At 44.0% G+C, this 22249-nt stretch overlaps 1 protein-coding gene across 5 annotated transcripts in view; it reads left to right on the plus strand.

The window, feature by feature from the left end:
• The window catches only part of SLC2A4RG (SLC2A4 regulator), a 48939-nt gene that overhangs the window by 1118 nt on the left and 25572 nt on the right, over nucleotides 1-22249 (plus strand). For 2 of the 5 annotated variants that reach the window (XM_073607384.1, XM_073607382.1), the window contains exons 2-9: nucleotides 1744-1934; nucleotides 5676-5708; nucleotides 11013-11086; nucleotides 12762-12967; nucleotides 13061-13161; nucleotides 13251-13503; nucleotides 14292-14390; nucleotides 16199-16282. In XM_073607384.1, the coding sequence (XP_073463485.1) occupies nucleotides 1744-1934; nucleotides 5676-5708; nucleotides 11013-11086; nucleotides 12762-12967; nucleotides 13061-13161; nucleotides 13251-13503; nucleotides 14292-14390; nucleotides 16199-16282 (1041 nt within the window). The remainder of the gene's footprint in view (nucleotides 1-1743; nucleotides 1935-5675; nucleotides 5709-11012; nucleotides 11087-12761; nucleotides 12968-13060; nucleotides 13162-13250; nucleotides 13504-14291; nucleotides 14391-16198; nucleotides 16283-22249) is intronic. The other 3 variants (XM_073607385.1, XM_073607383.1, XM_073607386.1) reach the window with 3 other exon arrangements.

Consider the following 22249-nt stretch of genomic DNA (forward strand, 5'->3'; position numbering starts at 1 on the left):
TCCCCCTTCATCATCACACACTGACATCTCCTCATCCCCCTTCATCATCACACACGGACATCTCCTCATCCCCCTTCTTCATCATCACACACGGACATCTCCTCATCCCCCTTCTTCATCATCATACACGGACATCTCCTCATCCCCCTTCTTCATCATCACACACTGACACCTCCTCATCCCCTTCTTCATAATCATACACTGACATCTCCTCATCCCCCTTCTTCATCATCACACACTGACATCTCCTCATCCCCCTTCATCATCATCACACACTGACACCTCCTCATCCCCCTTCTTCATCATCACACACTGACATCTCCTCATCCCCCTTCATCATCACACACTGACACCTCCTCATCCCACTTCTTCATCATCGCACACTGACATCTCCTCATCCCTCCTCTTCATCATCACACACTGACACCCTCCTCATCGCTCTTCTTCTTTATCACACACTGACACCTCCTCATCCCCCTTCTTCATTATCACACACTGACACCCCCCCCTCATCCCCCTTCTTCATCACACACCGACATCTCCTAATCCCCCTTCTTCATCATCACACACTGACATCTCCTCATCCCTCTTCTTCATCATCACACACTGACATCTCCTCATCCCCCTTCTTCATCATCACACACTGACACCTCCTCATCCCTCTTCTTCATCACACACTGACACCTCCTCATCCCTCTTCTTCATCATCACACACTGACATCTCCTCATCCCTCTTCTTCATCATCACACACTGACACCTCCTCATCCCCTTTCTTCACCATCATACACTGACACCCCCTCATCCTAGCCCCCCCCCCCCTTCATCATCATCATCATCATCCTGACACCTCCTCGTCCCACTTCATCATACACTGACACCTCCTCATCCCCCTTCTTCATCATCACACAATGACACCCCCCTCATCCCCCTTCTTCATCATCACACAATGACATCCCCCTTCTTCATCACACACTGACATCTCCTCATCCCCCTTCTTCTTCATCACACACTGACACCTCCTCATCCCCCTTCTTCATCACACACTGACACCCCCTTCTTCATCACACACTGACACCCCCTCATCCTAGCCCCCCCCCCTTCATCATCGCACACTGACATCTCCTCATCCCCCTTCTTCTTCATCGCACACTGACATCTCCTCGTCCCCCTTCTTCATCATCATCGCACACTGACATCTCCTCGTCCCCCTTCTTCATCATCCAACACTGACATCTCCTCGTCCCCCTTCTTCATCATCCAACACTGACATCTCCTCGTCCCCCTTCTTCATCATCCAACACTGACATCTCCTCATCCCCCTTCTTCATCATCACACACTGACATCTCCTCGTCCCCCTTCTTCTTCATCATCTTCTCCCTCCAGTCCTCCCTTCTTCCCAGACTAAAAGCCTCCATTCATTTCTTCACACACCTCATCCTCCTCCCTCTCTCCCTTCCGGTCTGCACCAGCAATACACACTTGCCTGTTTCCCCTCTGGACCCCCCCCCCCCCCATGTAGACGATGCCCTGTACACATACACATTGCCTCCTGGTAAGTGTGTATACAATGTTCAACCCATGGATGTTTCTCTACTCTGTGTCTGATTCTCCCCCCCCTCCCCCCCGCCATGCCGGAAGGAGATGTTTGGGGTATAAACACACAACACGGCACCCGGCTCTGTCACTCTTCCCTCAGGCAGACATGGCTGCTGGCCTCTCACGTGTTCTTTTCTCTGTGCAGGTTTCTCCTATCTACGCTGACACCCGGACACCTTTTCAGTATGACAGCATGCTGGCGCCAAGGACCGGCCAGTGCCAGGACTTCCTGTGTGGGACGCTGCAATCTCCGAACGCACCCGTCTCCCAGCCTCAACCTGTACAGAGCCGCTTCTCACCAGTGTTTTCCAGTGTCATCCCCGTCCCCAGGCACAGGTCAGCCAGCAATCACACCCACTGTATAACTGTACCATGCAAGGAACGGATCTGGTTATTACATGCACTGTCATTTTGTAGGGGTAACAAACAGCTTTGTGTTGTCAAAGGACAATTTGTTTAGACTGGTATTGTCTATTTGAATCATTTCCAAATTCGATGACCTGTTAAGTGACCCTGTACTTTGTTATTGCAGCGTTAAGTAACAGGTTCATTTAAAGCAGATCTAAACCTAAAAGTAACATGTAATATATTGCAGTTTGCTAGTTCTGGGCTGTGGTGACTGCCTTTGATTTCCCCTAGTAGAATAGACAGTACAGAGAAGGATGGTTGGCTTCTGGTTCTGCTCACAGGACGTAACGAGAACACAGTATTTCCAGCAAGACACGGGTTGCAGGAAAGAAATTTGCACGATTCCCCCATCAACACAGACAGGGCTGACAGAGCAATCCCTCCTGCTGGGCCTTTGTCTGCACCCGGCTGGGACGGTTTCTCCCGCTGGGAGGAGACAGAGATTATAGCTAGCAGCTATGCGAAAAACCTCTAGTTTTTGTTTTGTTTTGTTTTTTTAAGGCAATGAAATAATAATAATTTAGAAAGAAATACTAATATATATATATATAAGATTTTATTTTAACATATAAAAAAATAGACAAATTGAGTAGAAAAATTCAACATGTTGCATAATTATACAAAGATTGAAGACAATGCCTGATGTATTGGATTGAGTTGGAAGTGGAATGACCGGATGGTAAAGAGTAGAGGGATATCAAACGCGTTTCAAATAATAAATGCATAAGCAAAATCTTCATCTGGGTTTTATATAGGGCTGAAACAACTAATCGATTAATCGACAACTAATCGATTATGAAATTAATCGATTACTATTTTCATAATCGATTAATCAGCCAGTAACATAATGGGGTTAAAAAAAACCTAAAATGAGCTCTTTATAGTACAAAAGAGCAAATAATCGCTACTGTAAATATTACTTTCACAGTTCTATACTAAAAAAATTAACCCCTTACAGTAGTGATTATCTGCTTTTTTTCATACTATAAAGGGCTAATTTTAGTTTTTTTCACCCCATTATGTTACTAAACGTCTTAGACCTGGTTCATATCTATGTGTTTTTTGGTGCTTTTTGCAGAAACACACTACTACAGTTCATTCACATGGTTCCTATGGGACACGTTCACGCAAAACGGTGCTTTTTTGGTTCAATATACTTCAATGGAGAAGCTGCAGAAAAGCATGTAATGTGTTTTTGCAGCAATTTGTGTTTTTTAATTTGCCCAACAACAAATTGGCCAAAAAAATGCAAAAACGCAAATCGCAGCAAAATCACGTGCACAAAAATCAAAACGCACAGCAAAAAGCTCTGCAGAAACAGATGAAAAGCAAACTGCATAGGTGTGTACTGAGCCTTATGCTGGCCACACCGATCAATTTTCAGACGAGAATATTCAGACAGAAAATCTTTGTACATTCACTGAATGAAAGAACGAACGTTCTTAAAATTACATTTTTTTTTGAAGGAAGACATTGTTTTTGTTTTTAACAAAAAAAATTTGATCACTGAGTCTGACGATATTTACCAGATTCACCCTTTAATAGTATATACAGTATATATCTCCTCTAATTGTATATACAGTATATCTCTCCTCTAATAGTATATACAGTATATCTCCTCTAATAGTATATACAGTATTTCTCTTCTGTCTGTTATTCTCAGAGTGGATTCGATATTTTGCTCCCTAACCATATAGTTGGTTATTTATATTTACCACTGCATAGAGATATACAAGAATAATTATTTTTTTTTAAACTGTACACATTAACTAAATTATACACCACACTTTTTTTTTAAGGTTATTAACCGAATAATCGATTAATCGAAACAATAATCGGCCAACTAATCGATTATGAAAATAATCGTTAGTTGCAGCCCTAGTTTTATACCCCTTCAGTACAAAATGTAACATTTTAGAATTCATATAAGTACCATATAAAGTACAAATTTTCAATAGCTGCAAACATATGACACATGAACACTTTCTAAATACATGTTTAAGTAACTTTTGGCAGAAGCATTCCCCACGTCTCGGTGGAACAAGTCTAAGATTTGCACAAGTGGCCCTTCACACTGTACAGGACTGCTACTTCTAGGCGAGGCCGCAGCTTCGGCCTAGTCCGCGGAGTCCGGACGCCGCGGACTAGGCCGAAGCCGCGGCCTCACCTAAAAACTCCTGCCCGCAGCTCCTCATGCCCACAGCGCCTCAGGACTGACGCGGTGGAAAAAAAAAAAATCGATTCGCTTAAATTTTGAATCGATTTGACCTCTCAAATCGATTCAAGATTTAAATCTATTTCTTCCCCAGCCCTAACCATAGGCCATTTAAAGACAGATAAGGAGAAATATGTCCAATGGGTACTACGTATTCACATACATTACCCACACTGCAGCTCCATCTGTTGGGGTGTGAAAACATCCCTCAGGGGAGCAGGTTTGCAAACCCTAAACTTAAAAAGAGGCTACTTACTGTTAGGGACAGTTTGCTTACAAAATCCAAGAGTTCCGGAGTAGTAGAACTTCGGCCGCCTGTAGACCGGATGTGACGCGGCAACGCAGGATGTGCCGGTGGTGCATATTGACGTCATCGTCCGCATGCCTGCGCAGTATATGGAGACGCCGGGGACTGCAGCTGGCGCCATTTCTCTCCTCCCATATGATATCTGGAAGAGTCAAAAACGGTGGAGCCGTGCCAATTCAGGCAGCCTGACCGTTCCCATTAATGCAGCCTGACCTGTGCCATCGCTCGGGCTGCTCTTTCTTCTATTTTAGCAGGTGTCAGGTCCAGCCGGGAGATCGACCGGCGTTCGCAGGGGGCCAGGGATTTCTCTCTTCCATACTAGCGTGGCGGCAGGGGGCGGTGCCAGTTGTATATTCGCACCATAAGATGCACAGACATTTTCCCCCATATTTTTTGGGGGGTAGGGAAAGTGCGTCCTATGGTCCCGAAATACGGTATATGAATTCTAAAAATGCTACATTTTGTACTTTCAGAAGTAGTATAAATCCCTGAGGAAGATTTTGCTTATGCATTTATTATTTGAAACGTGTTGGATATCCCTCTACTCTTTACCATCCGGTTTCCACTGGTGGTCATTCAGCAAGTAGTTGGGAAATACCACTTCCAACTCAATCCAATACATCATGCATTGTTTTTAACCTCTGTCTAATTATGCAACACGTTGAATTTTTCATTGGCTTTAAAAATCCCAAACTCGAGATTTTTCAAATTTTTCTTGTTACCATAGGGATGATGGCAATTACACACCTAGTCACATGAGCCGTCTCATTTTTTCATAGCTAGCGGCTATAGCTGTGGTTGTAATCCCCTGAAATAAAAAAAATGAACAAAGCATACTCTTCTATAGTTTGTGCTTGCCTTCCAAGGCACCTACTATGCGTCCTACCTCTCACTTGTTCCTCTATCTGTATGAGCCACTTTTCACAGTCCATGTCGACACCAGACAATACCGAGATGGCCCCCCCCCCCGTGCAAGTTTCCCTATGAGATTCTGCTGGGGGGGGAGCGAGAGAGTGTCCGTTCCCCTTACTTAGGTCTCAGATTACACTATTACACTCCTGCTCTATGCTGTGCAGTGTGTGACATCAGATCCCCGCCTCCCGCCTTCTGGAGCTTAATAATGCTGTCTAAATTCTGTACTTTAAAGGGCTCCGGAGAAGAGATGGCTGGAGATAAACGGGTATGTAGGAGGATTTTTTTCATCTGTTTATTATCTTGGGCTGGTCAATTCACTGGGTATATGCAAGGGTTTTCAACTACCTTAATCTCCATACAAGGCACAGCGAAAATGAAAAAATTAAACCAACAGGGCTTCTAAACCCCACCATTGTTTAAAAAAAAAATCTAGAAATCCTGTATCCAGTCTTCTTCCCTCTATCCTCACGGATATTAAAGGAGTTGTAAACTCTCGATTTTTCACCTTAATGCATTAAGGTGAAAAACCTTCTGTGCTGCAGCTCCACCACCTCACCACCCCCAGGGCCCCCCTTTTTTTTACCTGAACCCGATCGTTCCAGCGTCAAGGACGAGTCCAGCAGCTCTGCCTGCTGTATAGGGTTATCATTGGATAGATTGGTAGCAGCAGGAGCCATTGGCTGCCACTGCTGTCGATCAAATCCAGTGACACAAGGGGCGGGGCCGAGTCCCGCTGTCTGTGTCAATGGACGCAGCAGCAGGACTCAGAAGACGCACCAGCACGAGTGCCCCCGTGGAAAGCGGCTCTCCGTGGAGGCACCTAATGAAGAGGAGGGGCCGGGAGCGCCGCCGGGGTACCCCAGAAGAGGAGGATCGGGGCCACTCTGTGCAAAATCCTTCCACAGAGCAAGTAAGAAACATGTTTGTTATTTAATAAAAATATATATTCTCTCCTCTCTCCTTGCAGAGAGGGAAAAAAGTGTGTAAATTAAAGAAAAAAGACCTAGTTTAAGATTTGTGATCTACAGTGGATATAAAATGTCAAGTTTCTCTGATGTAAAAAAACAAAAAAAAACCAAGATGAATAATTTCATAACTTTTTCCACCTTCTTCTCTTCTTTTTTTTTTTTTTTTTTTCTTGTGACCTATAAACTGTACAACACAATTCAAAGACAAACTGAAATCTTTTAGGGGGGAAGTAAGAATAAAAAAGTTAAAATAATGTGGTTGCATAAGCGTGTACACCCTCTGATAACTGGGTATGTAGCTGTGTTCAGAATTAAGCAATCTCATTCAAACTCCTGTTTAAATAGGAGTCAGTACACACCTACCATTATTTAATGTGCCTCTGATTAGCCTCAAAGTTCAGCTTTTCTAGTAGGTCTTTCCTGACATTTTCTTAGTCACATCCTACAGCAGAAGACATGGTCCGCAGAGAGCTTCCAAAGCATCAGAGGCATCTCATTGTTTAAAAGGTATCAGTCGGGAGAAGGGTACAAAAGATTGTCCAAGGCATTAGATATACCATGGAACACAGTGAAGACAGTCATCATCAAGTGGAGAAAATATGGCATTACCAAGAACTAGACGTCCCTCCAAAATCGATGAAAAGACCAGAAGAAAATGGTCAGGGAGGCTGCCAAGAGACCTACAGCAACATTAAAGGAACTGCAGGAATATCTGGCAAGTACTGGCTGTGTGGTACGTGTGACAACAATCTCCCGTATTCTTCATATGTCTGGGCTATGGGGTAGAGTGGGAAGACAGAAGCCTTTTCTTACCAAGAAAAACATCCAAGCCCGGCGAAATTTTGCAAAAACACATCTAAAGTCTCCCAAAATCCAGAAACCAAGGTTGAACTTTTTGGCCATAATTCCAAAAGATATGTTTGGTGCAAAAACAACACATCACCAAAAGAACACCATACCCACCGTGAAGCATGGTGGTGGCAGCATCATGCTTTGGGGCTGTTTTTCTTCAGCTGTAACAGGGGCCTTAGTCAAGGTAGAAGGAATTTTGAACTGTTCCAAATACCAGTGAATATTGGCACAAAACCTTCTGGCTTCTGATGGAAAGCTGAACATGAAGATGAACATGAAACTTCATCTTTCAGCATGACAACGACCCAAAGCATACATCCAAATCCATAAAATGAATGGCTTCTCCAGAAGAAGATTAAAGTTTTGAAATGTCCCAGCTAGAGTCCAGATCTGAAGCCCATTGAAAATCTGTGGGGTGATCTGAAGAGGGCTGTGCACAGGAGATGTCCTCGCAATCTGACAGATTTGGAGTGTTTATGCAAAGAAGAGTGGGCAAATATTGCCAAGTCCGGACCTGCCATGCTGATACTCCTACCCAAAAAGACTGAGTGCTGTAATAAAAGCAAACGGTGCTTCAACAAAGTATTACTGTAAGGATGTGCACACTTATGCAACCGTATTATTTTAGTTTTTTTATTTTTACTTCCCTCCACCTAAAAATAAATGCAGTTTGTTGTTCAACTGAGTTGTACAGTTTATAGGTCACATTACCAGGTGGAAAAAGTTCTGAAATGATTTATCTTTGTTTTTTTTTTTTTACATCACAGAAACCTGAAATTTTAACAGGGGTGTGTAGACTTTTTATATTCATTGTAAGTCCGTGCCAGAGTTAGTGGTTGGGTCAGAGGTCAGGGTCAGTGTATTTTGGGCAGAATTTTTTTTTTCTTTTTTAAATGTGTATCAGCAATCTTCAGAAGCAGGAGAATTTTATTTTGGGTTTTTCATTGGTTCTTTACCAAGTGATCACCTGTGTCCAATCATGGCTGATCACAAATGTAAACAGGAAGAGACGTTTATCGGCTTTTCCTGATTAGAGGAGAGCCGATGATCGGCTGCTCCTCTGACGGGGGGGAATGGATCTTCTTCTGTCCTTTTTTTTTTTTTATTTGTTTAGCAAAAAATAAAAACTCCAGAGGTGATCAAATACCCCCAAAAGAAAGCTCTATTTGTGGGAACAAAATAATAAAAAAAAAAATGTTGGGTACAGTGTAGCATGACCGCGCAATTGTCATTCAAACAGCGACAGCGCTGAAAGCTGAAAATTGGCCTGGGCAGGAAGGGGGGGGAAGTGCCTGGTATTGAAGTGGAGATATAATAAAATTATATATCTGTTTATGTGACAACACTGAAGAAATGACACTTTGCTACAATGTAAAGTAGTGAGTGTACAGCTTGTATAACAGTGTAAATTTGCTGACCCCTCAAAATAACTCAACACACAGCCGTTAATGTCTAAACCACTGGCCACAAAAGTGAGTACACCCCTAGGTGAAAATATCCAAATTGTGCCCAAAGTGTGAATATTTTCCAGCACTGCCTTAACCCTCTTGGGCACCAGAGCTTCACAGGTTGCCACTGGAGTCCTCTTCCACTCCTCCATGACAACATCACGGAGCTGGTGGATGTTGGAGACCTTGTGCTCCTCCACCTTCTGTTTGAGGATGCCCCACAGATGATCAATAGGGTTTAGGTCTGGAGACATGCTTGGCCAGTCCATCACCTTTACCCTCAGCTTCTTTAGCAAGGCAGTGGTCATCTTGGAGGTGTGTTTGGGGTCGTTATGTTGGAATACTGCCCTGCGGCCCAGTCTCTGAAGGGAGGGGATCATAATCTGCTTCAGTATGTCACAGTACATGTTGGCATTCATGGTTCCCTCAATGAACTGTAGCTCCCCAGCGCCGGCAGCACTCAATCCAACCCCAGACCATGACACTCCCACCACCATGCTTGACTGTAGGCAAGACACACTTGTCTTTGTACTCCTCACCTGGTTGCCGCCACACACGCTTGACACCATCTGAACCAAATAAGTTTATCTTGGTCTCATCAGACCACAGGACATGGTTCCAGTAATCCATGTCCTTAGTCTGCTTGTCTTCAGAAAACTGTTTGTGGGCTTTCTTGTGCACCATCTTTAGAAGAGGCTTCCTTCTGGGATGACAGCCATGCAGACCAATTTGATGTACGGTGTATGGTCTGAGCACTGACAGGCTGACCTCCCCACCCCTTCAACCTCTGCAAAAATGCTGGCAGCACTCATACCTCTATTTCCCAAAGACAACCTCTGGATATGACGCTGAGCACGTGCACTCAACTTCTTTGGTGGACCATGACGAGGCCTGTTCTGAGTGGAACCTGTCCTGTTAAACCGTTGTATGGTCTTGGCCACCGTGCTGCAACTCAGTTTCAGGGTCTTGGCAATCTTCTTATAGCCTAGGCCATCTTTATGTACAGCAACAATTCTAATGGCTAATTTGGCCAAATTTGGACATTTTCACTTAGGGGTGTACTCACTTTTGTTGCCAGCGGTTTAGACATTAATGGCTGTGTGTTGAGTTATTTTGAGGGGTCAGCAAATTTACACTGTTATACAAGCTGTACACTCACTACTTTACATTGTAGCAAAGTGTCATTTCTTCAGTGTTGTCACATGAAAAGATATAATAAAATATTTACAAAAATGAGGGGTGTACTCACTTTTGTGAGATACTGTATATATGTTTGTTTTTTTTTTTTTATTATTTTGGGCCAGTTTTCCTTGATAATGTACTACCAAACGAAAGCCCAATTTGTTTAAAAAAAAAAAAATGCGGTATAATCCACTTGGATGCACAAAGTAGTTGTGATGATGGTATGTACGGTGTTTTACTAACACATGTCAAAATTGTGCTTAGGCATTAACATTTTGTTTTACCCTCAGGCATTGAAGGGGGTTAAATAGGACTTCTTGTAGTTTTGTGCATTTGTAGTTTGTACTCATTTTTGGTAGGGGGTTGCGCTGATTAAGATTTCCTTTTGTAGGGTTAAATGAAAAGAACCCATATGTGTGAGAATTGCTATATTTCATGTACACTCATATTGAATACCACCCATGATGTTGCCATGTAAGATTATATCCCAGTTTTATATCGGAGTCATTTACCTGCTGAAGTGACCAAGACCTTGGCAAACCTCCCTTACCGTAATCGTTGAACTGTCCCAAAATATCACTCTCCCATCAGATGTCCTTAAGATTCAGGAGCAATCCAAAATTTAAAGGACAAGTTCAGCTTTTGGCTAAAATGGACTTTGCAGTCAAGGGGCCCTCAACACAGTTTCAGCTTAGAAAAGTTTTGCTTGGTTAAATACCATACCTGTAGGCCATGAGCGACACCCCCAAAGCCTGGCCAGAAAACTCCCATTGTAAACTACTTGGAAGCCAGAACATAGTATACATTGAGTGCTTCACACCCCCCCCCCCCCTCCAGGATCACAATAGCAGGTATCCTCCCTTTTTTTTAAAAAAAAACCCTCCCCTGTAGCTGCTGCACCTGAGCGTGGTTTACAGAACAAACTGGCCTCATGCACAGTACAACTTACATCATACAACAAATCCATATGGGGGGTGGATTTCACTTTCTAGCTTTTTTTCTAGATGGATGATTGTTGTGTTTTTTTGTTTGTATTTTTTTTTTGTTTTTTTTTTTATCTTAATTTTTATTTCAAGGACTGATATTTGCTTTAGTAAAATATTTCTCCTTTCTTTGTAGGTTGGATGAGGCAATTGCAGCAGCTGCACTCACTAGCTTGTCCTCGGGTCCCATGGCGCTGGGAGCAGGAGCAGGTACATCTATCTAGCTCACTTCTGTTATCATCTACTCCCTGCAAACTGTCCTAGCCCCCGACCTCTCCACTTCTTTTTTTTTTTTTTTTTTTTCTTTTTCTTTTTCTAAATGAAGAGCATTCACCACCTTGATCCAGAAGTTGCATGCAGCATTGTTCCAAGGCTGCCGGGTCTCGGCAAAGCTGGGTATCAGAGCCCACTGTAGGACGCCATGGTTGCAGCCTGGTGTTTAAAGCTGAGCTCCAGGTATAATCCTAGTTTGATAGTTACATTCGCCCAGCTTGGACCAATGTAAGCATGCAAATTTGATGGGCTGCTGTGGAAGCTGAAAACCACTGTAGTAGTTGTCGCTTTTGCGGTGATAGTCACGATCTCCTCCTGGGTTTTGTGGCAGGTAGCTGCAGCATTGCATACTGTCCACAGGGGGTATCTTGCTGACACCACGCCCGTTCACAGAAAGCCATTCTCTGATTGGAAAAGGTGGAGATTGTGATGTCACTGTCCCACCTCATTCAATTCCTTTTAATTCATTGAGAAAAAAAAAAAGATGTTCTATGAACGGTGACGCTTGAGCAACACCCGCCCCCCAGTGGTCTGTATGCAGTTGGGCAGCTACTTGGCACATGTCCAAGAGGAAAGCGGTATGATACATTAGTCCAAGCTGGACCAATGTATCTGAACATTTAGAATCACATCCAGGGTTCAGCACTAATCAATTTAACAGACCTGAAGGAATATTTTGGTGTTTTCACTTTCTGTATGAAAATGAGAGTGGATTTCAGACGACTGGTACACACATATTCAGGGTGTAACCTGTTGTGAACAGACCTGTCCGCACCCTGATCTGACAGCAAGTGGGGTTCTTCTCCATCTCTAAAAGACCCCTACCCCTGCCAAGGGTTGTTGTTCATCCTTTGTGATGGCAATAAAGTTGACAAAAAGCACCCCCCCCCCATGCTCATGCGCAAATGCGAACGCACACATAGGTCAAGGATGCACATGTAAACAGAGATCGCACCACGCTTGTGAGGTTTCGCTGCGAACGTCAGAGCAAGAACAATATTTCTACCACCAGACCTCTGTAACTCTTAAACTGGTAACCATGTTGGGTTTCTATTTATTCGGAGTGACGTCATCTTCTATATTTACCCCAAAATGTGGGTATTATATTGTGCCTTGTGTGCACTAAAATTAATTTAATGTATGTATTTAAAAAAAAAAAAATTTACATTTGAAAAACCACGTGACATAAAAGTTTGGAACGCCCACTGTTTTTTATTCTCTAGGGCCCCTGCTAAGAAAAAAAATAAAAACAAATTGTATATATTAAGGGGTTTTAAGTAATTTATAAGTAAAAAAGAACGATTTTTACACGTAAGAGAAATTTAACAATTGGTATGTGTAAGCCAGCTGCTTGTTTTCTCCCTGGGGTGGTCGTCGTCATTTGAAGTTGAAAGAAAGGATAGCTGCTTCCTAAAAAAAAAAAAAGTTGGGTAGATTTTTTTTTTTTTTAATATATATTAATACTGTATCTTCGGTAAGTTTTTGCTGTGCCTAGTTTTCGTGTGCTATGTAATTATACATTTTTCAGTATGGTTTTGCAATGACTTGGAACTGTTCTGTGCACTGCTTTCCATTTCCACCCATTTCCACACGTGTTTGTTTTCCTTTGTAGGAAGTCTCAGTGAGGCATGTGCGGTGAGCTCCATCCTCTCGTATAGCTCTGGTGCTTCCAATGGCTGTGACTTTTACACCTCCTTCCCCACCACGCCGTCTCCTCCTCTGCAAAATGCCCCCTTGTCTGCCCATTCCGACGCTGGCCTCGAGGATTCTGACACCACCCACTTCCTGTTTGGTGACCCCACTCCCCGAAAGAGAAAGGTGGGGCTTTTTTTTTTTTTTTTTTTGACCCTTTTCCCAGGTGGTTGTTGGCTAGGTGGAACTTAGGCTCCTTTCTGTGTTTTTTTTAAACAGAATTCCGGACGTCTAATGTTCCGCTGCCTGTGGAAAAATTGTGGGAAAGTTCTCAGCACATCTACGGCCATCCAGAAGCACATTCGGGCGGTACACTTGGGGTAAGTTATGAGCGTCTGCTCTCGGACCTGACCTGGCGGTGTTGTGTAGTGTCCATTTGGTGCGACGCGCTGTGGTTTGTCTCCTGCAGGCGCTGCGGTGAGCAGGGACACAACGATGGCGAGGAGGACTTTTACTACACAGAAATGGATGTTAATGTGGACACACTGACAGATGGACTGTCCAGCTTGACTCCCACGTCGCCCACCACCACCGGCCCCCCACCCTTCCTCTGTCCAGGGTCCCTTGGAGCAGCCAACAGCACAGAGCTGCCCCTAATCTCCCCGCTCAGCCTATCAGCACCTAGCACACTGTGCCATGTGCACACTGACCATGCTTACCAGGTGAGTTTACATTTGGAATTTGTAATATTATTTTTGTACTCTTTTTATATTTTCTTTTTTATTTAGGTCCAACTCAGAGATCCCCTGGACTCCAATGGCAGGACTTTTTTTATTTTCTTTTTCTTTTTTTAATTACTCTAGTTTGTCTCTATCCCTTTAAGGCTATAACCAAGGTGTCAAACTCTAACAGCTGAAGTCGCCAAGTATTCCTTTATTCTGCATTACAGAAAAACACTATCAATGTGGGTGATGCCATCATTGTATGGGCTGGAAAGTCTGGCGTTGGCTTACCATGGCACCTCTGAAAGATAGAAAGAAATGCCTTGTAATTTTTCCATTTGGCAAGGCTTTGCCTTGAAGTCAGGGACATGTCACAGTAACAAAATTTTAAACTTAATCAGTAAAAGGAAAAGAGCTTTTCTGATTTAATACACCTTAAAGTGTTACTAAACCCAGGGCCCTGCTTTCACTATATCTGGTCTCCCACAGTAAACAGAACATGAAAATGCAATAGTTTTAGTAAATATAAACTGCTAATTAACTTTTCTCATCAGCAGTATATAGCAGTCTTGGGACTTTCTATTAGTATCTGGTTAAAACTTGTAGGAGGAGTCTGCATTCTCCTCTGACTGTCCTATGAGGCTGCAGGATCCCTGACCCTTTGGACAGTGCTGATTGGCCCTGTGCCGATCACATGCACCCTCCCAAGAAGAAAAACCAACTCTTTAGCATTACACACCAAACTGAGCATGTGCAAAGTGGTGACTCCAAAGGCTCTGTCTTATCAGGAGATGGATTGGGGACTGTGGAAGAAGGGGAGGATCAGAGAAGACAGGATCACACAGCCTTTTTACACAATGCGGAGGATTAACCCCTTAGGTTCCACAGTGAGTATAACAAGCATGCTTTACTGCGTATACAGACTGATTTTACTGTTGTGGGTTTAGTAACACTTTAATGCACATTCACGTCAAAAAAAAAAAAAAAATTGTGTATATCTGAGCAGAATTAAAGGAGAAGTATAGGCCAAAGATGTTTTGGCTGTACTTCTATGGATCACAGGAGTGCAGTTCATTCTGCACTTCTGTGACCTGCTTTCAGCCGACAGCGTAAAGCCTGCCGACGTGGCCGGTCCACCCAGATGCCTGGAGATTAGATAGAGATATATATATATATATATATATATATATATATATATATATATATATATATATATATATATATATATATATATATATATATAATAGAGAGAGAGAGAATTTCCTGTCCAGTTCTCCCCGGCTGCCATGCCAAATGCCTCCTTATCCCTATAAAAAAAAGGGGGATGTGTTCCAGTAGTCCAGTTAGGAAGAATTTTTGGCGGGGATATCCGTGCTGCAGAGGCACTGTGGTGTCGGCTCATTACAGGAGGTTGGGGTCTCAAGGAATATCTGACAGATCAGCAGGTGTTTTGTTTTTTTTTTTTTTTCCTGTATCTGCAGGGTCCTAGGAGGGATAAAACATGGGAAAATTTAGATTTATTGCAGAGATGTACTGAATATTTGCCAAGACTTACACGTTAAAGGGCTGTAGAGCCTCTTGGCGCTAAATATTAAATGTAATAGTTTTCCTTTTGCTGCTAGTAATGCCTTCTACCTTACTAAAGCAAGGCAAATTTTATAGTTTTGTGTTAGCTTTAACACTTATGTGTATGATTTCCTCCTTTTTTCCCGCTTTAGTTCCTTCTGTGTTTGTCTTGGCCGCTGTCCCGGTCACTGTTGTGCCTGTCAATTCTCAAGTTTAGAAACCTAAAGTGATTGTAACTTGTTTTTAAAAACAAGTCATACTTACCTGCCCTGTGCAATGGTTTTGAGTAGAACAGCCCTGATCCTCCTATTTTGGGGTCCCTCTCTGGCTGAGTGCCCCTATTGCAAGTTGTTTGCCATGGGGGGGCACTCATGCAGGCTCGCTTCCCAAAAAGCGCCCCCCCCCCCCAAACCTGCACACTGGGTGTGATTGACAGCAGGAGGAGCCAATGGCTCTCGCTGCTGTGTCAGAGCCAGTGAGGAGAGAGAAAGAGGGCATCGATCTTGCTCTTGTGCACAGTGATGGATCGATATCAAGCTCAGGTAATTATAAGGAAGGGGGGGGGGGACTTTTGACTTTAAAACCACTTTAGGGATTTTGTATCTCAGAGAACTACAGCCTGTCTTTGGAAGGTTCTTTCAGTGTTGGTTATCTTTTGTATTTCGGGAAGGTATGTGGCTTGAAGACAATTCTAGAAAGTGACTGGGTGTCCCGGGAGCCGCACATCAAGTCGGAACCCTCAGTGTGATGATGAATGGCAGTCTCAGCCTGGACCCCTGCCAGGCCATGCACCCATGTTTTGCTCCCCCCCCCCCCCCCCAAATCCCTGCGTAAGCTCCGGGGTCAGAGCGAAACGTGTTGGGGGTGTGGCCTGGCGGGGGTCCAGGCTGAGATTGCCATTCAGCATCACACTGAGTGTCTTGACTTGATGTGCGGCTCCCGGACACCCTGTCACTTTCTACTATTGTCTGGAGCATAGATGAGCTCCCACCTCAGCCATTACTCACAGCGGCGGGCACAGGACTTTACTTCTATACAACCTGAGACACACACACACACACAGATCGCACTGAAGACCATTCTGGCATTATTGTGTTTTTTTTAATTTTCCTTTAAACTTTGTCGGCAGGCTCCCTCCCCCATTAATGTTTCTGTGACGCCCAAGATGAGCCTCTCCTGGCAGCCGCCTCCACTTCTAATCAAGGCACCTGCAGTAAGTGCTGGATTTTCTTGTTTTTAAATGGTAGCTAAGAGGCTAAAGCATAGCTGCTAGGTGGTCAAGAGTCACTGCTACTATAAGACCTTTTTGTTGTTTTGTTATTTGTTCTTTTAGGAAAAATGGACAGATAAATATATGGCTTCCATGCTGGTCGTACGGATTTTATACATTGAGTCTCTAACTCGGAACAAATATGCAACCAGTCACCACTGATCTGTGTACTTGTTTTGAACCAGCAGCTATGAAAGCTAGTTTAGCCCGCCATTCGAGATTTAAACCATGTATGGAAAGACTGAATGTACCCAAGTCGAGTCGATGGATCGATCGACTTTGATTACAACCAGCATGTCGCGTTTTTCATGTGATTATTGCCAACGGCTATAGCTACTAGCAATATTCACTGTGTGCTGGGAGAACAGAGCAGATTCATCCAGCAGTGCAAAGTGTTTCAGGAGAGGAGAGTTGGATAGAGGAAGGAGCAGAGTCCTCCAGCAGTGCAGAGTATTTCAGTAGGACTGGGAAAAAAAATCGATTTAAAATTTAAGCAAATCGTTTTTTTTTTTTTTTTTTTTTTCACCACGCCGGTCCCGAGGCGCTGCGGGCATGAGTTTTTAGGCGAGGCCGCGGCTACGGCCGGATGCCGCTGACTAGGCCGCGGCTACGGCCGGATGACGCGGACTAGGCCGAAGCCACGGCCTCACCTAAAAGCTCATGCCCGCAGCGCCTCAGGACCGGCGCGGTTTCCAAAGTAAAAAAAAATATTCGAATCGTGAATCGAGTTTTTTTTTTTTTTTAAGAGGATCGAAGATTTTTTTTTTTTTTTTATTCTAGAGAATATCTCCCAGCCCTATATTTCAGGAGAGGTAGATGGAGGGAGGAGCAGAGTATTTCAGGAGAGCAGAGTCCTCCAGCAGTGTAGAGTATTTCAGGAAAGGTAGATGGAGGAAGGGGCAGAGTCCTCCAGCAGTGCAGAGTATTTCAGGAGGGGCAGAGTCCTCCAGCAGTGCTGGGCTAAGGTGTTTGTACACTAACAGATTATATGTAAGGAAAGGTAAATGTAGGTTCAGTTGCTGATAATGTGCTGTGTATTGTTAGCCCCTGTCTTCCCAGCTAGCCCTTATCCACTTGTACACCTATCAGCCATAATGTTATGACCACCATCTTATATTGAGTAGATCATTCTCTTTTCCCCCAAAACGGCCCTGACCCTTCGAGGCATGGACTCTGCTAGACCTCTGATGATATGCTGTGATATCTGCCTCTGCCGGTTTGCCTTCTTCTCTTAGTGCATCCTGGTGCCATCTCTTCCCCAGCAAGTGACTCGCATGCAACCGGCTATCCACATGTAGAAGAAAACATGTATCATCAGACCAGGCTGCCTTCTTCCATTGCTCTGTGGGCCAGTTCTGATGCTCACGTGTGCGTTAGGCTGTGAACACAGGTCAGCATGGGCATCCTGACCTGCCTGCAGTTACACAGCCCCATATACAACAAACTACAATGCTCTGTGTTCTGACACCTTTCTATCAGAACCAGCATTCACCGTTTCAGCTATTTGAGTTGCGGTAGCTCTTCTATTGGATTGGACTACACGGGCCAGCCTTTGCTCTTCATGTGCATCAATGAGCCGTGGCCGTCCATGACCCTGTACCCCGGTTGGCCAGTTTTCCTTCCTTGGATCACTTTTGGTCGGTCCTGACCACTGCAGACCGGGAACATCCCACAATACCTGCAGTGGTGGAGTTGCTCTGACCCAGTTATCTAGCCATTAGAAATTGGCCCTTGTCAAGGTCCCTGAAATCTTACGATTGCCCTTTTTTTTTTTTTTTTTTTTTTCTTCTGCTCTCAACTCATCAACTTCAGGGACAAAATGTTTACTTGCTGCTTTGCTTGAATTGTAACAAAATACTCAATGTTATTCATTTTACCTGTCGGTGGTCAAAATGTTATGGCTTTTCGGTGTATATTTACGCAGCATTGGAATACCTTATCACACAAATAACCACTTGCCGACCGCTCTGCAGCAAAATGGCGGCCACAGCGTGGCCGGCCAGTTCTGGGAGAGCATCATATGACATCCTCCCATGGTCGCGCACCTGGCGCGCTCTGTAATCACTGTGTCCTTCGGACACAGCTGTTCACAGTTCCGGGGTGAAGGGCCAATCACAGCGCCTCTTTACCACGTGATCAGCTGTGTCCAATCAAAGCCGATCACAATGTAAACACACTTGCTGCTTATCAGCATTCCTTTGACAGCATGAGGAGAGAGCAGGTAACTGGGTAGTTTGAAAGGGGTCGTCTGAACTTATAATGGGGGCACTGACCCTCCGTGTCGTGATTATCAGTGCAGCCCCAACAGTGCCCATCAGTGCAGCCTATTAGTGCCAATCAGTGCACATTAGTGAAGGAGAAAAGTTAGCTATTCTTCTTCCTTCTTCTTTTTATTTTTTGCTAAATAAAAAAAAAAAAAAAAAAACAGTAGTGATTAAATACCACCAAAAGAAAGCTCAATTTGTGTGGAAAAAAAAAAAAATTACAAAAATTTTGTTTGGGTACAGCGTTGCATGACCACACAATTGTCATTCAAAGTGTGACAGCGCTGAAAGGTGAAAATTGGCCTGGGCAGGAATGGGGTGAAAGTGCCCTGTAGGCAAGTGGTTAACAAACCTATACCTTTTTATTGGGTTTTTTTTCTAGGGTTGTACCGATACTAGTATCAGTGCTGATACTGAGTATTGGTACTCATGCAAATGTACCGATACCTTGAACCGATACTTTCAGGCCCGGTTCTTTGAGCTGTCAGTGGGTCTCCCCTGTTGACAGCTGAAGTGTTAAAGAAGTCCGGTAATTGGAGCTGTCAAAAAAAAAAAAAAAGCAGAGGGCTGAAACACTAAAATTAAAAGTGTTTCTTCATCTGCAGATCAAAGGGATGAACAAATGTTCCTCTGTTTAACCCCTTATTAACCCCTTATTTACTGTAATCAGCCTTAATTAACTCCCCTATTCTCCATTTAATTATTTTCCTAATTATTTTTATTTTTTAATTTTTTTCACGTATATTTTATAAACGATAAACAATGACCACTTTTTTTTTTGGTTTCTTTGCTTTGTTAGAGCCCTTTCACACTGGGGCGGGGGCGGCGTCGGCGGTAAAACGTCGCTATTATTAGCGGCGTTTTACCGTCGGTATGCAGCCGCTAACGGGGCGGTTTTACCCCCCGCTAGCGGCCGAGAGAGGGTTAAATACCACCGCAAAGCGCCTCTGCAGAGGTGCTTTGCCGGCGATATAGCCGCGCCGTCCCATTGATTTCAATGGGCAGGAGTGGTAAAGGAGCGGTATACACACCGCTCCTTCACCGCTCCGAAGATGCTGCTGGCAGGACTTTTTTTACCGTCCTGCCAGCGCATTGTCCAGTGTGAAAGCCCTCGGGGCTTTCACACTGGAATGAAAGTAGCGGCACTTTCGGGTCGGTTTGCAGGCGCTATTATTAGCGCAATAGCGCCTGCAAACCGCCCCAGTGTGAAAGGGCTCTTAGTGAATATTTTTACACATATATATATATATATATATATATATATATATACAGTATATTTACACATTTCACATTGAAAAAGCACAAAATTAAAAAAAAAAAAAAATTTTGTAAATTAAATAAAATGTAAGCACATTGTTTCCCTGGAAGCCCAGGTTCTGAATCTGGGGAAGCAACTGTCAGCACTGAGAAGTCCCTCCATACTAAAGGTGAGCCAGGAACGTACACGGCAGGTGCCGGCAGGGGCCAGCACAGAGGCGGGTGGAGACAAAGAGGTGCAGGCACTAGCAAAGAGTAGATGGGTGACAGTCAGGAGGGGTAGAGGGGGAAGTGCCAGGGAGGCCAATCCAGGACTGGAGCATCCCAATAAGTACGCTCCATTGAGTGACATTGGTGTAACCAGTCAGGGACCAGCACTGCTGGAGATGAGGGACTCTCCTAGCTGCCAGGGGAAGAACTCCTCCAGTGAGAGTGGGGGGGCAGCAAAGGGAAAGGAAAGACAGATTCTGGTGGTAGGGGACTCAATTCTTAGAAGGACAAGTATGTTGTCTACCGGGCGCTCGGGTTCGGCACATCACGGATCTTGTGGACAGATTACTGGGAGGGGCTGGGGAAGACCCGGCTGTCATGGTGCACGTTGGCACCAATGACAAAGTCAGAGGCAGATGGAGTGTCCTAAAGAACGATTTTAGGGACTTAGGAGCTAAATTGAGGAAAAGGACCTCCAAGGTAGTGTTCTCAGGAATAATACCGGTACATCGAGCCACACCAGACAGGCAGAGGGAGATTAGGGAAGTAAACAAGTGGCTGAAGAGCTGGTGTAGTAAGGAGGGGTTTGGGTTCCTGGAGGACTGGGCCAACTTCTCAGTTGTTAACCGGTTCCTATAGAAGGGACGGACTGCACCTAAATGAGGAGGGTGCAGATCTGCTGGGAATGAAGATGGCCAAAAAGTTAGAGGGGTTTTTAAATTAGGCGATGGGGGGGAGGGTCCAGAGACAGTGATAGCCAGCGCGGAAGATATTCCAGAGGGTAGTATTGGGGGCATTAGTGGTAGGTTAACCAAAGCACAAAAACACAAGGTGAGTATAGTAGCAAGTCCAAGTTGCAATCTTGAAACACCCAATACGAGGACAATATGCGACCGGTCTAAACTATGTGGCATGTTCACCAATGCCAGGAGCCTGGCGGACAAGATGGGTGAACTAGAGATACTGTTGTACAAGGAGGATTTGGATTTTGTGGGAATTTCAGAGACCTGGTTCAACAGCTCTCATGATTGGCTGGCAAACATTCAAGGGTATACCCTATACCGCAAGGATAGAGAGGGTAAAAAAGGGGGAGGGGTATGCCTATATATCAAGAATAATGTACAAGTGAATGTGAGAGATGACATCACTGAGGGGGCTAGGGAGGAGGTGGAATCTTTATGGGTAGAGCTCCAAAGGGATGAAGCTAAGGGGAAAATAATACTGGGAGTATGCTATAGGCCCCCTAACCTGAGGGAGGAAGTGGAGACGGATCTCCTATCACAAATTGGATTAGCAGCAAGGATGGGGAAGTGTTATCATAATGGGGGATTTTAATTATCCAGACATAGACTGGGCGGAGGGAACCGCGCATTCATTTAAGGCTCGCCAGTTCCTTAGTGTCTTGCAGGACAATTTTATGGGTCAGATGGTAGACGCACCAACTAGAAATAAAACATTACTAGATCTACTGATTACCAACAATACAGACCTGATAACAGATGTGGAAATACGGGGCAATTTAGGTAACAGCGATCACAGGTCAATTAGTTTCAGTATAAATCACACAAATAGGAGACATGAAGGGAACACAAAGACACTGAATTTCAAAAGAGCCAACTTCCCTAAACTACAAACCTTGCTAAAAAGCATAAATTGGGATAAAATATTAGGAACAAAGAATACGGAGGAGAGATGGGTTTGCTATAAGGGCATTAGCCAATGTATTCCATTGGGTAATAAATTTAAAAGAGCGAACAAACATCCTGGATGGCTTAACTCCAATGTAAAAATGCATATAAAAGCAAAGGAGAAGGCCTTCAAAAAATACAAGGTTGAGGGATCATCCACAGCATTCAGAATTTATAAAGAATGCAATAAGAAATGTAAGGGTGCAATTAGGATGGCTAAGATGGAACATGAAAGACACATAGCGGAGGAGAGCAAAAAAAATCCCAAGAAATTCTTTAAGTATGTAAACAGTAAAAAAGGGAGGACAGACCATATTGGCCCCATAAAGAATGAGGAAGGACATCTGGTTACAAAGGATGGGGAGATGGCAAAGGTATTGAATTTATTCTTCTCCTCAGTCTTCACGAGTGAATCGGGGGGCTTCAGTAACCAAAACTGCAGTGTTTATCCTCATGACACAACACAGGAAGCACCTACATGGTTAACAGAG

The sequence above is a fragment of the Aquarana catesbeiana genome, linkage group LG12, assembly GCF_042186555.1.
Source record: "Aquarana catesbeiana isolate 2022-GZ linkage group LG12, ASM4218655v1, whole genome shotgun sequence".
Classification (NCBI taxonomy): Eukaryota; Metazoa; Chordata; class Amphibia; order Anura; family Ranidae; genus Aquarana; species Aquarana catesbeiana.